Raw genomic sequence first — 13,320 nt, forward strand, 5'->3', positions numbered from 1 at the left:
CAACATAAACATTAAACATTAAAGTGAAGGCATTACTATCTTATGATGTAAAAAAGAATGAGTGCTATTACTTACGTGTCTCGAGAAGAGTGCGACATGTATCCAGTAAGAAATAAAGACGATCCTTGACTTTAAATCGTTCACCGATAATCATTCACCGTTGAACCTCAGTATGTTTGCACTAACCGTTATAATAAATTGCTTTGACCCCTGATCATCATCAAGATAAGTTTATGATGATCCCGTTAATTTTGGATAAACATGTATGTAACTTCATCCGTTCATTATTTTTCATATCGAATATATTGCCTGTCGTTAACTTATGTTCGTGGCTGATTCGATTTGCATTCACGCTATTTTATTGGGTTTATGTATATTTGGCAATGAGCCTTAAGTCACATGACTTCCCTCGTGATTGGAAATTAAATTATCATTGGCAGTTATATGGCCCAATATTAAAGCCCCACTGTCCTACTTGTAGCTACTTGCTCCCTCTATATAGAAAACAATACCTAATTGGTGACCATTGGTCCCCCATGATCCTCTTTTTCTTAGGATAATAATTATTGAGAGCTGAGTTGATGAGATAGCCACCTGTCATTGAACACGCTGTGTGGTCTAATCCCCCTTGGCAAAACGAGTACAGCCGGCCTTTAAGGACCGCGCAGTGATAAAGGGCGGGGTGACTCTCCTCTTTTTTTTTTTTTTTTATAGTTTTGTTTGTTTAAATATCAGTCGAATATTTTATCCTGCCACCTACCACTAACAGCTGGGTGTAAGGTCTACGTTTGTTTTCAGATAATATATGCTCTAGATTATCTTCAAGTTCAACGACTAGATTATATTCATATATCACAGGCATGATGCTTGTCACGTTGTCATCGTTGGAGGTTTATGCTTTGACCAGCAGTGGAGTAGATTTTGGTACGTGTGGGATATGATTTTATAAGAATACAATTTTCACCATAAAATAGCTTATGAAAGAAATCATCATTTGATGCCAAATGATGCCTCAAGAAAATTGGATTGCTCATTGGATTAAATTAAAAGCACCTTTTGATTTGAAGACAACAATATATGCTTTTACTTTACATGCAGACCATTTTACTTAAACGGCGACGATTGGTCAATTATAGTGGAAATTTGATGTGTTGTTATTGTTGATGTTGTTGTTGTAATATGCAGCCATACCTCATTGGAAAAAAACGTCTCGGCAGCAGCTTTATCTTTCTTTCAAGCAGTCGTGGCTTTCCTTTCCAACCCTCCACTCCGCCCCTATTGCTCTTAATACGAATCTCTACTCCTCTCTCCCCCTCTCTCTCTCTCTCTCTCTTTAACTCTCCCCTCTCTCTTTCTTTCTCCCCCTCTCTTTCTTTCTCTCTCTCTCTCTCTCTTTCTCTCTCTTTCTTTTTCTCTCTCTGTCTTTCTCTCTCTCTTTCTTTCTCTCTATCTTTCTCTCTCTCTCTCTCTCTCTTCTCTCTCTCTTCTCTCTCTCCATCTCTCTCTCTCTCTCCCTCTCCCTCTCCCTCTCTCCCTCTCTCTCTCTCTCTCTCTCTATTCACTGTTTCTTGCTTACCCCTAACCATAGGTCCATGTCCTAACTATTCCTCCTGCCACTTACATGATTTAGACTTAGGACTCAATTGTGCTAATTTTCTATAGATTGAATTTAATCAATTTGATCATTTGCATTCATATACAATATAACTGATTTACATATATCAGAGTTTGTCTAAAAAGAACCATTATTAAGTATAGAATCGATGATTATAGTAATCACCATGCAATGGAAACTAATGTACCGAATCGAGTGTCAAAATGTGAATCTATAGGATGTACTTAACTCGAACATTGCATTGAATGAATTTACCCTTTATCATTTTAGACCATGCGCATATCCATGGTAATATTACGTATATAAGAAAGTTTGTTTCATACTCGAATTGTTTTTTTAAGTTGAGTCGTGGTGGTTGTGACGTCGAAATTACGTTACAAAAGGAATGCAGATAATTATGTACAGTAATTAATGGCTCTTGACATCCTACCAGGTCCTCATTTAATCTCCTGGGTACAGAGAGTGACAAGACATCAAGAAATCCGCGGATCACCCATATCCACTATAACACCAATAACAAATGAATTACATGGGAAATGGGAAATGTAGAAAACAAGGGCAATTGATACTTGATTCGGTTGCAGAATTTACTGTAGACAGATCTCTAGAAAGTAATTAAATATACAAACAGGTACTGAGAAAAAGAGAGTGAGAGAGAGAGAGAGGGGGGGGGGGGTATGGAATAGAGTTTAGACTACGTAAATTTACAGTGTTCACAAAAACCCTTTTCCAACGATCACTAAGGCAATTTCTTTAATATCTGGGACCTATTTTCTTTTAGTTGCTCAGTCAAGGTATTATGTTGCATCTAATCGTCTTCGGCACCATCTCATGATGACGCTTCTCAGAGGAGGCCAAAGCCCATGGTCTTGATGTTCTGGAACTCGTGTAGCCCGTACTTGGAACTTTCCACACCCAGACCAGACTCCTTGACACCTCCAAACGGGGCGGCGTTATTGAAGAAGAAAGTGTCGTTGATGCCAACCTGACCGACTTCCATCTCCTCGGCGACGCGCCAGATCTGACTCATGTCGTTGGAATAGAAGTAACCCGCTAGTCCCATACGGGTGTTATTGGCGATGGTGATCGCCTCCTCTTCGGTCTTGAACCTGGGTGCAAACATAGGGAGAGAGAGAGAGAGAGAGAGAGAAAGAGAGAGAGAGAGCGGGAGAGATTATATTATGCATCCAATAATGTATATACAACTTTGATCTTTATGATAGTAGCTACTGAATGAATTTTGAGCAAAATTTAATGAAGAGAATTGTAATTTATAAACAATAATTTCAACCAATCTAAAACTTAAAAGAGCAGAATTAAAACGTAGCATCATTTCTTCTCTCAGAAGCGCAATAACATACTATACTCATGAGCAAGTCAAATTACATTGGTTTAACGTACTAGATAGGATACACAATTAATCCTTTCATTCCTGGGAAGGGAGGGGCAATTTACTATACCCAACTACCCAAATGCATCCAATAAACTTTAACTTATGTGTATTTTACTTTCTTTCTTGAATTACTTGATGGTCGTATGCTGCTATAGAATTTCCACACAACTGCGCCAGGGGTGTCGTTTTTGACAGACATGGCGCATTATAAATGTTGATTATTATTATCAATAGTATTAATAATAACCAACCATCATTCTTCTCAATTTATTCTTTGATACGTACTTGACTATGGAAGCCAAGGGACCAAAAGTCTCTTCTGTACATGGTAGTGCAGTTGTGGGCACATCGCAGATGACGGTTGGCTCAAAGAAGTTCCCTCCTAGTTTCGACCGGTTACCTCCCGTCAGGATACGAGCGCCTTGCTTCACGGCGTCCTGGACATGTCTTTCCACCTACAAATAATTGTATCTGTTAGATCACGTAATCTATGTCTGATGGTAATTCAGCTGAATGATTGTGCTTGACATAGTCATATATTTCTTATTTCCATTCTTTTAACCAGTAAAGTATAACGTTTTTCCCATGATATTAGGTATGGATGTCTACAAAGTCATGTGGATATCATTCACACCCCTCGCCTATTTTGAAATAAAATATCTATACTACAACCACCACTATTAGTAGTACGTCTGCTTTTTTCTACTTCTTCTACCACGAGTAGGCATATAAATTATATACTCCGTGATTTCAGCATCTACTTCCAGACCGAATCTATTCTTTTAATGGCTACTACTCACATGGACATGTTGTCTCTGAGAACTTTGAACTACAGGTTTATATTTATTTTGCTATCTTTAATGTAGAACTGTCGCACTGCTATAGTTTACCTTCTCCACACCTCGTTGGTTGATGAGGGGTCCCATCGACGTCTTTGGGTCCATCCCATTACCGACCACCATACCTGATACATGCTGTTTCATCTTCTCACAGAACTTATCGTAGATGCCTTCTTGCACCAAGATGCGATTTGCACTGACACACACCTGTAGTGATTACATAATCATTATGATTGTCAAGAGGTAGATGTAGAGGTAGAAGGAGTTAAAATATACTATCGTTTCATTTCATGTATTTATTTCATCACGGTAGCTTGTTCCATTCTCTACAACTGCTTTCCCTGAGATTCCGTGGCTTGAAATAAGAAATCATCATTATAGTAACAATAATATTGCCTTTGATACCATTCAAATGCTCAATAACATTTGAATAGAGAAAATCTTAACGTGGTAGTCGTATAACATTGTTATCAGCATATATTCCTAATTATAAAAAAAACGTACGTTACTATAATGCCTGTTGCATAAAGTGCCTCACTTTGTTTAACGTACGACTGGCGAGATCTTTGACGCTCCATACACAAAATGTAACCGGGTGAAGGGGGACCAAATGTCCTAGTTCACTACTAGAGGAAAAATAATGCCCTAATGTAGCAAATAAGTCAACAATGTTAGCGATCATTGTACTGCCTCAAAGACCATCAGGGTCATGTTATCGCTGAAACATTAATGCCGAGCAAATAAAACTTTAGCAAGCTAAGCAAGAAGATGTCACGTCTACTGACTAAACTGGCTGCGATGTGTGAAGCGCGTGAATATGAGATAATAATTATTGTCTCGTATTGTATTGGAATGTTTTGAAGGCTGATCGACGCAGTTTAATGGTAAAAGTCAACTGTATCAAAGAAACTTAGACCGAGTGCTAAGCTTTCTCTTAGTTTAACGCGATTTGGACTTAGCGTCGGCGCAGTTTGAACGAAATACTACTGGAACATTTCCTCAAACTGTCTACATGTAATTTATATTTAAAACAAAATATATACATATACAGTTATTTGGTTCTAGGTCAGTTACCATCCTTGACAAACATCTCCGGACCAAAAGTCTTTGTTTAGTCACCTAGGAGTATTTGTCCTTCGGGTGCCTGCGTGTTAGTTCAGGAGTATAGAGGTTAGGATGCGCCCATTTTGTAGCGAATGGACACACCGCTTCCATTTAGTTTTCAAATAATTGTATCGAAATGACTAATTGCAAACTAACAAGTTAGTGGAACTTTTCCATTAAGAAAACAAAATAAAAACAAAAAATTAAAATCAACTATCAGAATGAGCATTCTTCAATTGGCATTTTCTCCAATACTACATTTAAAATGACTGACGTCGGCATGCCTGCGGCTTGAAACAGTTTAAGAACACTGCCCCTAAAACTTCTTTTTGCATGATCCCATCGACCCCTTCATAATAGAAATGTACCTTTGTCCGGGGGTGGGGTGGGGCCGGGAGCCGGAGGTGGTCGGTTCATCGTCATTAGCTATGGACGTTCGTGCTTACCTGGCCCGCGCCGTAGAACCTGAGAAAGAAGGCCCCCATGACTGCAGCCTCGAGATTTGCTGAATCGAAGACGATGAGAGGAGAATTTCCTCCTAGCTCCAGGGAGACCTTCTTGACGGTGCTAGCAGCCTGACTCAACAGAATCTGAAAAATAAAAGCAGAATTGTAAATATAGCCTGCAAACAATAAGGGGAATTCAGTTCTAATCCAATTTTTCTTACGGTTTGCGAATTATTCGAAAACTTATAAACAAATTGTTCACTGACGTTACTCCTCCGGAGAGTGAAATGCTTTTTATGTCGTGCTTAAATTACAGATAGAATTAACTACACAGTGGAGCTACAATAGTGGGAAAATGTCATATCTAAGCCTGGTCATTCCGAGAACATCCTTGTAGACGGATATCTCACGGGAATCTAGAATGTGGGTTTCGTAAACCTTCGGAAAGGTCATCAGAAAACCTGCGAGACGGACAAGTTAGTCTCTTGGTTTTAGCCGACGAGTACAAAAAATAAACATAAACTTGAAATAAATTGATAATAGAATCGTTAAGCAACTTTATCATCAAAATAATGACGTGGTCTTATAGGCTGTCAGCCTCGTGATTTTAGCCGAGTAATCCAAGTTAAACATAATACTTCATGGATGATAATAATAAATCGGTCAATGACTTAACCTTTCCTACGGCTGTAGAACCAGTGAAGGATATCTTGGATACCAGCAGGCTCTCGCACATGACCTTGCCCACAGCTGGAGCGTTAGGTCGGGAACAGGGTACGACGTTGAAGACACCGTCTGGGACACCCGCTTTCTTAGCCATCTACGGAGCAAAAGTAAATAATTAAATGCTATGAAAGGACAGGAGGTCCATTTATTAGATTAGAGAAGAAAGATAACAGTATTGTACAACATCTTCATCCATGAACTCTTATGATTTTCTGCCTAGCATGTTAAGCTGCAAGCCTCACTCCATGGCCACACAGCCGCATCGACTCCAAACTGACTCCATAGCGACCGATTCTTAGCCATTGTTTTGTACTGTAACATCTTGTTTAGTGTGACGTTGGTTCGGTACCCGTCACATCGGTGTGACTGAGGTATTATGTTCTCATCCTATTATTACGAAAAATCTATTATTGATAGATTATTTAGTGGAAAAATAATGCAAAGTTATGCCAGGAGAAGGGAGGCATTTTTAACGTAACGAATCATTCTTATTTCAGTTGCACATGAGACGTCATTGCGATTATCTATTTGTGTACGATGTCCCTCTAACGCAGCACGTCAAAAACCACTCCAGTTACTGACGTATATCTACGTCAGCAACAAAATGACGCCTGGAACGCAACGGACATTATTCAATGCTGAATCCTACTTACGTCACAGAGAGCTAAAGCAGACAATGGAGTGTCTTCTGATGGTTTGATCACCATGGTACACCCGACTGCCAAAGCCGCTCCAGCTTTCCTGGTTATCATCTCCAATGGGAAGTTCCACTGAAACAGAATGGGGATTTAAATTAACTTTTGCGAAGATGTATTCTTGTTGTACTTTAGTTTTTAAAGAAATAATTATGATGACAAGTAGGACAATTAGGAATGACTGGTTGTCTTTCGAGCAGATCTATGAGGACAGTCAGTTTCATGAAAATATGATAAAATAGAACGAAATCGAGAGCTTTTTTCATGAACCCCATTCGTTTCGAAGGAATACTCTCTCGCTCTCTCTCTCTCACTCACTCTCTCTCTCTCTCTCTCTCTCTCTTTCTCCTTTTCGGTGTCTAAACTGCTTTACCACCATTGCATTAAGCTGTATATTCATGTTTTTTTTCTGTGTACATTGACTCACTACCCATCCATCCACGTCAAAACCACCCTCCAATGATCTGCACCCACACGCAATTTGTTAGAGAAGAATCTTTAACTTACAGGGGTAATAAGACCAGCCACGCCCACTGGTTGTCTGATAACCAGGACCCTCTTGCCCCTGGCATGGGGCACCAGGACGTCACCGGTAGTCCTTGTCGCCTCTTCGGCATAGTATCGGAGGCAACTTGCCGCACCCTGAGCTTCAACCTGGGCCTCGGCCATTTTCTTCCCCTACATTGACATGATTGATGAGACATACAATATGTAAATAGGAAGAATTATAATTGTTCGATTAATGTTAGGGAGGGTAGATGTTAAAATTTAAAAGAAATGTATTATTATAATTTATTCGGCAAAAACAAAGAAAAACAGTTAATACAAAAAAAGAGAACTTGTCATTTCCTGCAAAAGTTTCAGAAAATTTGCATAAAACGTTCATAAAAATGATGATTGAAATCAACCTCCCTCCAACCCGCAACCCCCCCCCCCCCCACCCCTCTCTCTCTCTCTCTCTCTCTCTTTCGCTCTCTCTCTCTCTCTTTCTTTCAACTTACTGAATATGCATGAGTTTCACTCATGATTTTATTAATTTTCGATGCAACAAATTTTTGCTCTATTTGCTGAAATATTTCGATTGTAGTTCATAGGTAAGCGGAAATATCGGTCTATAGAAGATGAGCGATCATAAATCAATAATGTAAGTAAATAGACAGGTGAGATAACGAAATACGAGAAAGAGAGAGAGAGAGAGAGAGATAAAGAGAGAACACGAAATAGATAGACGTCATTGAATATTCGACTTTAAAAAGATAGACAAAGACAGAGATATACAAACATTTTCCGCAATGATGATCTTGGCCAGATTTTCTACGTTTTCATCCATCAGTTGTGCAAAGCGGTTGAGGATTGCAGCTCTTTCCTTGAATAATGACAATAATAAAAACGCTTCAAAAAAAATTATCATAATTATTTCAAGAGAGTCGTTGGTGACAGGCTTTCAATGAACCGTGACCTTTACCCCCTTTCACCCGCTTAGGCCTAAAAAAAGAAGATGTTCAGATGGACAGAGATAAGGGCCACCTCATGTCCTATTGGCAAACCTGAAGTTATGTTGACTAAAGGAAAACATCAAACGGAAGATCAAGGAATCCTTTTTCTTCTTGTCTGGACTAATAATCTTCCCGACTTCAGAAATACGTATATAATGTATTGATGTCATGATAATGATGATAATAATAATGATAATGATAAGGATTATAATAATAATAACAACAATGAGGCCTAAGTATGCCAATGAGATAACACCAGCACTGATCAAGCTGAGACATTGATGAAATAATGATAATGATAATGATATTGATGATACTGAAAATGATACTGATTATAAAACACACATAATGCAGGCTCAATGCGCATACAGGATATTGACAAAGGAACAGGAAATTCAGTCAATTCTTTTTCCAATTTCGAAATTAAACTAGGTATAACATCCTTCTGAGTAATAAGAATTGCGACACCCCCCCCCCCATCCTGGAGATGGGTCGGCGCCCCTGCTTTCAAAGATATCAGAATATTAAGTAATTCTAAGCACATATGAGAAAAACTATACACGTTGGTCATAATTGCATACAGCACAATTAAACGTTGATATTGACTCTGTATTGATGTATTTACTTAGGCCTTGTTTGCACGATGAAATTTTCATACGTTGACAGTGACATTGCATATTAGACATAGTTGACCATTCGTTGATATTGACTCTGTATTGCTGCATTTACTTAGGCCGTATTTGCACAAGAAATATTCATAAGTTAACAGTGACATTGCATTTTAGACATACTTGACCATTCGTGGGAGAAGTAAATATTGTTTTAACGATATAACGGCGTACAAAAGTAGCAGGCTCTTGAATCCGTCATTCAAACCTTCAGACATTGAAATAACGGTCTACTAAACTTTCTTTTAACGTTCTTGCAAAATTTTGACGTTGAGATAATGGCATACAATGTTGAAAAGAAATGTTACTTCAACGTTTAAACGTTGAGACAACGGCCTACGGCGACGAAATGAAGCCTCAGGCCTATTACCTAGCTTGCTCTAAGGTCGACTCTAGACTTTTAGAAACGAGCCTTCAACTATTAAATTAAAGCAACGTATGCTGAAATTCATAACTGGCTTATCATCGAGTATTTCACATTTAATTTGTAATAATGAAAATTTGAGGGGGAAAGCATTTTTTTGATACCGTTGCGGTGGTCTTCTTCCATGTCTTGAAGGCTGTATGAGCGACGTCGATGGCACGGTCAGTGTCCGCAGCACCACTGTCCGTCACGTTAGCTATCAATTCACCTGTTGCAGGGTTGGTCACTGCAAAGGTCGCTCCTGACTTGGCAGGTACCCATGCACCTCCAATGTAAGATTTGTCACGGATAAGAGGATTTGCAGGTGCCATTTTGGATGGTGATCTGGAGAGGGGAAGAGGAGGAGGAGGAGAAGGAAGAGGGAGAGAGGAAGAGAGGCGGGCGGGAAGGGATGCAGACAGAGAAAATGAAATAAAGAAAGAAACAAATGATGGAAGAAAAAGAAAAAGAGATGGATAGATAGGTAGAGGAAAAGCAAGGAGAAAGAGAGGGAAAGTGAGAAAAAAAATTAAAAAGCTAATTCAAATGATGTGTGTTTGCGTGGAACATGACTTCACAATGTTTTAGGCCTAAGTAACAAAACAAAACAGTGCAATTTTTTTGTTAGATTGCTTTTAATTGATAAATAACAGCAAGGTGACAAGTGTTAATTGCTGTTATGCACGAAGTATAATGATATATGAAGAAACGAAAAACCAAACTAAAACCCTCACCAGCTAGGCTGGGTTTCGAATAATATCATACACTCTAGTAGTAGTTTTTGACAAAATAGGTCAAGTAAAATGTCAGGAAAACGGCCCTGGTTATATCGATCTCTGTAGTTTGTTTCCTGATCCTTGTCATATCTTTATAGAGGTCACACTGTCTTTCAGTATTATCCTTCTATAACTTACACGCTTAACTCAAAGTCCCCCCCACTCAGTGTTATTTACGGTACGCGCATGCATGTTCCCTCCCTTTGAAAGCACCCCCCCCCCCCCTTTCTCCGGTGTGCGGGTGGAGGGGGTGGGAGCGATAGTTGCCCTAATCTAATTACGGATATCTGTAAAATTTGTGGATAGCTTAAATATTCGGCAGTTGATATTCTGTTACTAAAAATGTCAATCCTTTTTAGTTTGTCAGCACACTTGTCCCCTCCCCCGGGAAAAATGATATAGACACGTTACATTTCGCAATTAAATATGGATATGGGAAGAAAAAAAGCTTAAACATCTAGGCCAATTAGCCACAAAGACGTATGGTCCTACGAGTCGGGGAGCCCAAGGATACCGCCCCAATCCCCATAACAAAAATGGAAATTGCAATATTCGAACAACCGTTATTCGGACCAGAGTTTATTAGCTCCGTTGTGAAATTGTACAAAAATAGCCTAAAAATCAAATGCCAGCAATAAGTAACAATTAATTTTTAGACAAGATTATTTGCTGTACTGATTGCTGAAGAACAGCCATTGGCTGAAGTATGCCACCGTGCTAAAATAAAATAAACAAAGAAACAATACATGACTTGAATATAGTAAGCCAATGTTGTATCAAATTATTATAATTTTTAAAAATATTTTACGAGCATAATTAACTTACCAGGTTCTTACTGCTAGAATGATGCGTCTTGTCTGCGAGACTGTTCGGTGGAGAGTGACTGTGGGTGCTACGATGTACATGGAGTATATATTTTCGGGTCTGTATAAATGTTATCGCGTTCAATAACCGTGACGTCGCAAAAGTGAATCAATTTTCACGAAGTCATGCATTTGGCAGGAGATTGTGTTTCGATTTAATGTCAATATTGCACGTGACAATTACTGGTGGGTCGAGTCAATGGTGGTGATATGTCCTCTTTCACAATCAAACATATTTACCAAACGTCTTTTACGGCAAAGGGGCGGAGCGAGCAAGCCACGCGCTTACAAGGTCTCAGGAAAAACGTAAGATTAAAAGGAACCAAAGGTCATTAATTGTAGTTTTAAAATACACGAGACAGATACTGATAATTGTCTGTAAGACCACGCCATTAAGCTTTCCCTTACCACTTTTGAATGCAACCTGCTATCATAAATATTATAATTGCTGATTTCTGAAATCGGTACAGCACACTTTTCGTTTCTTTTCTTTCCCTCCCGCCTTTCTTATTACTTTACTTTGATTATGTATTCAACGAAGGACAGAAATATAATTACCAGACTTTGATACGCTGTTTAAAGTGCGGGTTCATAGAATATCACAAATATGGCAAACAGGGGCGTCGCTAGACCTTTTTCAGTGGGGGGGGGGGGGGGGGTGTAGAGGCCAACGATTACCGACAAAAGTAGCCACCAATTACCGACAACATTAAATTTCCAATATCTACAAAGTCAACCCCATAAACCTGGGGCCGAAGGCTAAATTGTTTTTCCTATGGACTATCTATAGTACTTGGATATGCGCAAAATGGTCATTTTCCTCGACGACATTAATATACGAATTATTTCTTAAATTTATTCAGCATCATAGCTATATATTTTAAGGCAGGAGCGGAGCTAGGATCTTATTTTAGGGAGGGGCGGTAGTGAGCAAGAGAATCACTTAAAAGCGCGCTCATAAGGGGGTGTGGGTGATGAGCCTCCCGCGCGAAGCGCGGAAGCTTAGACGTTTCCTTAAATTATTAGGAAAAGAAGACGATTAATTGTACCATTTTCGACTGGTAATCCTAGGCTGAATGAAGTTTCCCCCCCCCCCCTTTCGCGCGAAGCGCGAAAGCTTTGACGTTTCATTAAATTATTATAAAAAAGAAGACGATTTGCTGTACCATTCTCGACTGTTTATCCTTTTCTGAATTCAGTATTCCCCCCGCGCAAAGCGCGGAAGCTTTGACGTTTCATTAAATTATGAGAAAAAGCAGAGGATTTGGTGTACTGTTCTCGACTCTTAATCGTAATCTGAATGAAGCTTCCCCCTCCAGCGCGAAGCGCGGAAGTTTTGGTTTTATTAAATTATTAGAGAAAGAACACGATTCGTTGTACCGTTTTCGACTTTTAATAAACCCTATTCATCTGAATTCAGTTTTCCCCTCTCGCGCGAAGCGCAAAAGCTTTTACGTTTCCTCATATCATTAGAGAAAGAACACGTTTCGTTGTACCGTTTTCGACTTTTAATAAACCCTATTAATTTTGTCTGAATTCAGTTTCCCCCTCTCGCGCGAAGCGAGGAAGCTTTGACGTTTCCTTAAATTATTAGAGAAAGAACACGATTCGTTGTACCGTTTTCGACTCTAAATAAGCCCTATTAATTTTGTCTGAATTCAGTTTCCCCCTCTCGCGCGAAGCGCGGAAGCTTTGACGTTTCCTTAAATTATTAGAGAAAGAAGACGATTCGTCGTTCCGTTCTCGACTCGTCTAAATGAAGTTTCCCCTTCCGCGCTTCGCGCGGAATTTTTGGCGTTTCATCACAGTATAGAGAAAGGAAGACGATTCCTCGTACCGTTTTCGAATCTTATTAAGCCCTATTCAATTGAATTCAGTTTACCCCTATCGCGCGAAGCGCGAAAGCTTTGATGTTTCCTCAAATTATTAGAGAAAGAACACGATTCGTTGTACCGTTTTCGACTCCAAATGAGCCCTATTAATTTTGTCTGAATTCAGTTTCCCCCTCTCGCGCTAAGCGCGAAAGCTTTGATGTTTCCTCAAATTATTAGTGAACGAACACGATTCGTTGTACCGTTTTCGACTCTAAATGAGGACTATTAATTTTGTCTGAATTCAGTTTCCCCCTCTCGCGCGAAGCGCGGAAGCTTTGACGTTTTTCATTAAATTATTAGAGAAAGAAGACGATTCGTCGTACTGTTCTCGACTCGTCTAAATGAAGTTTTCCCCTTCCGCGCGAAGCGCGGAATTTTTGGCGTTTCATCACAATATAAAGAAAGGAAAATGATTCGTCGTA

The 13,320-nt window shown here is 39.4% G+C and overlaps 1 protein-coding gene across 1 annotated transcript; it reads right to left on the reverse strand.

The window, feature by feature from the left end:
• Nucleotides 1-1,698: 1,698 nt before the first annotated feature.
• Nucleotides 1,699-11,295, reverse strand: LOC588907 (succinate-semialdehyde dehydrogenase, mitochondrial). Its single transcript, XM_788569.5, has 10 exons — nt 10,987-11,295; nt 9,511-9,730; nt 8,101-8,184; nt 7,326-7,496; nt 6,777-6,893; nt 6,074-6,217; nt 5,398-5,541; nt 3,899-4,054; nt 3,294-3,463; nt 1,699-2,724 (listed from the first exon to the last, which is right to left on the reverse strand). Exons 2-10 carry the CDS (start codon nt 9,715-9,717, stop codon nt 2,460-2,462), a joined length of 1,458 nt encoding a protein of 485 aa, XP_793662.1. The 5' UTR covers nt 9,718-9,730; nt 10,987-11,295; the 3' UTR covers nt 1,699-2,459.
• Nucleotides 11,296-13,320: the final 2,025 nt, after the last annotated feature.

Source organism: Strongylocentrotus purpuratus, unplaced genomic scaffold (assembly GCF_000002235.5).
Source record: "Strongylocentrotus purpuratus isolate Spur 01 unplaced genomic scaffold, Spur_5.0 spur5_scaffold_6, whole genome shotgun sequence".
NCBI classification, from domain to species: domain Eukaryota; kingdom Metazoa; phylum Echinodermata; class Echinoidea; order Camarodonta; family Strongylocentrotidae; genus Strongylocentrotus; species Strongylocentrotus purpuratus.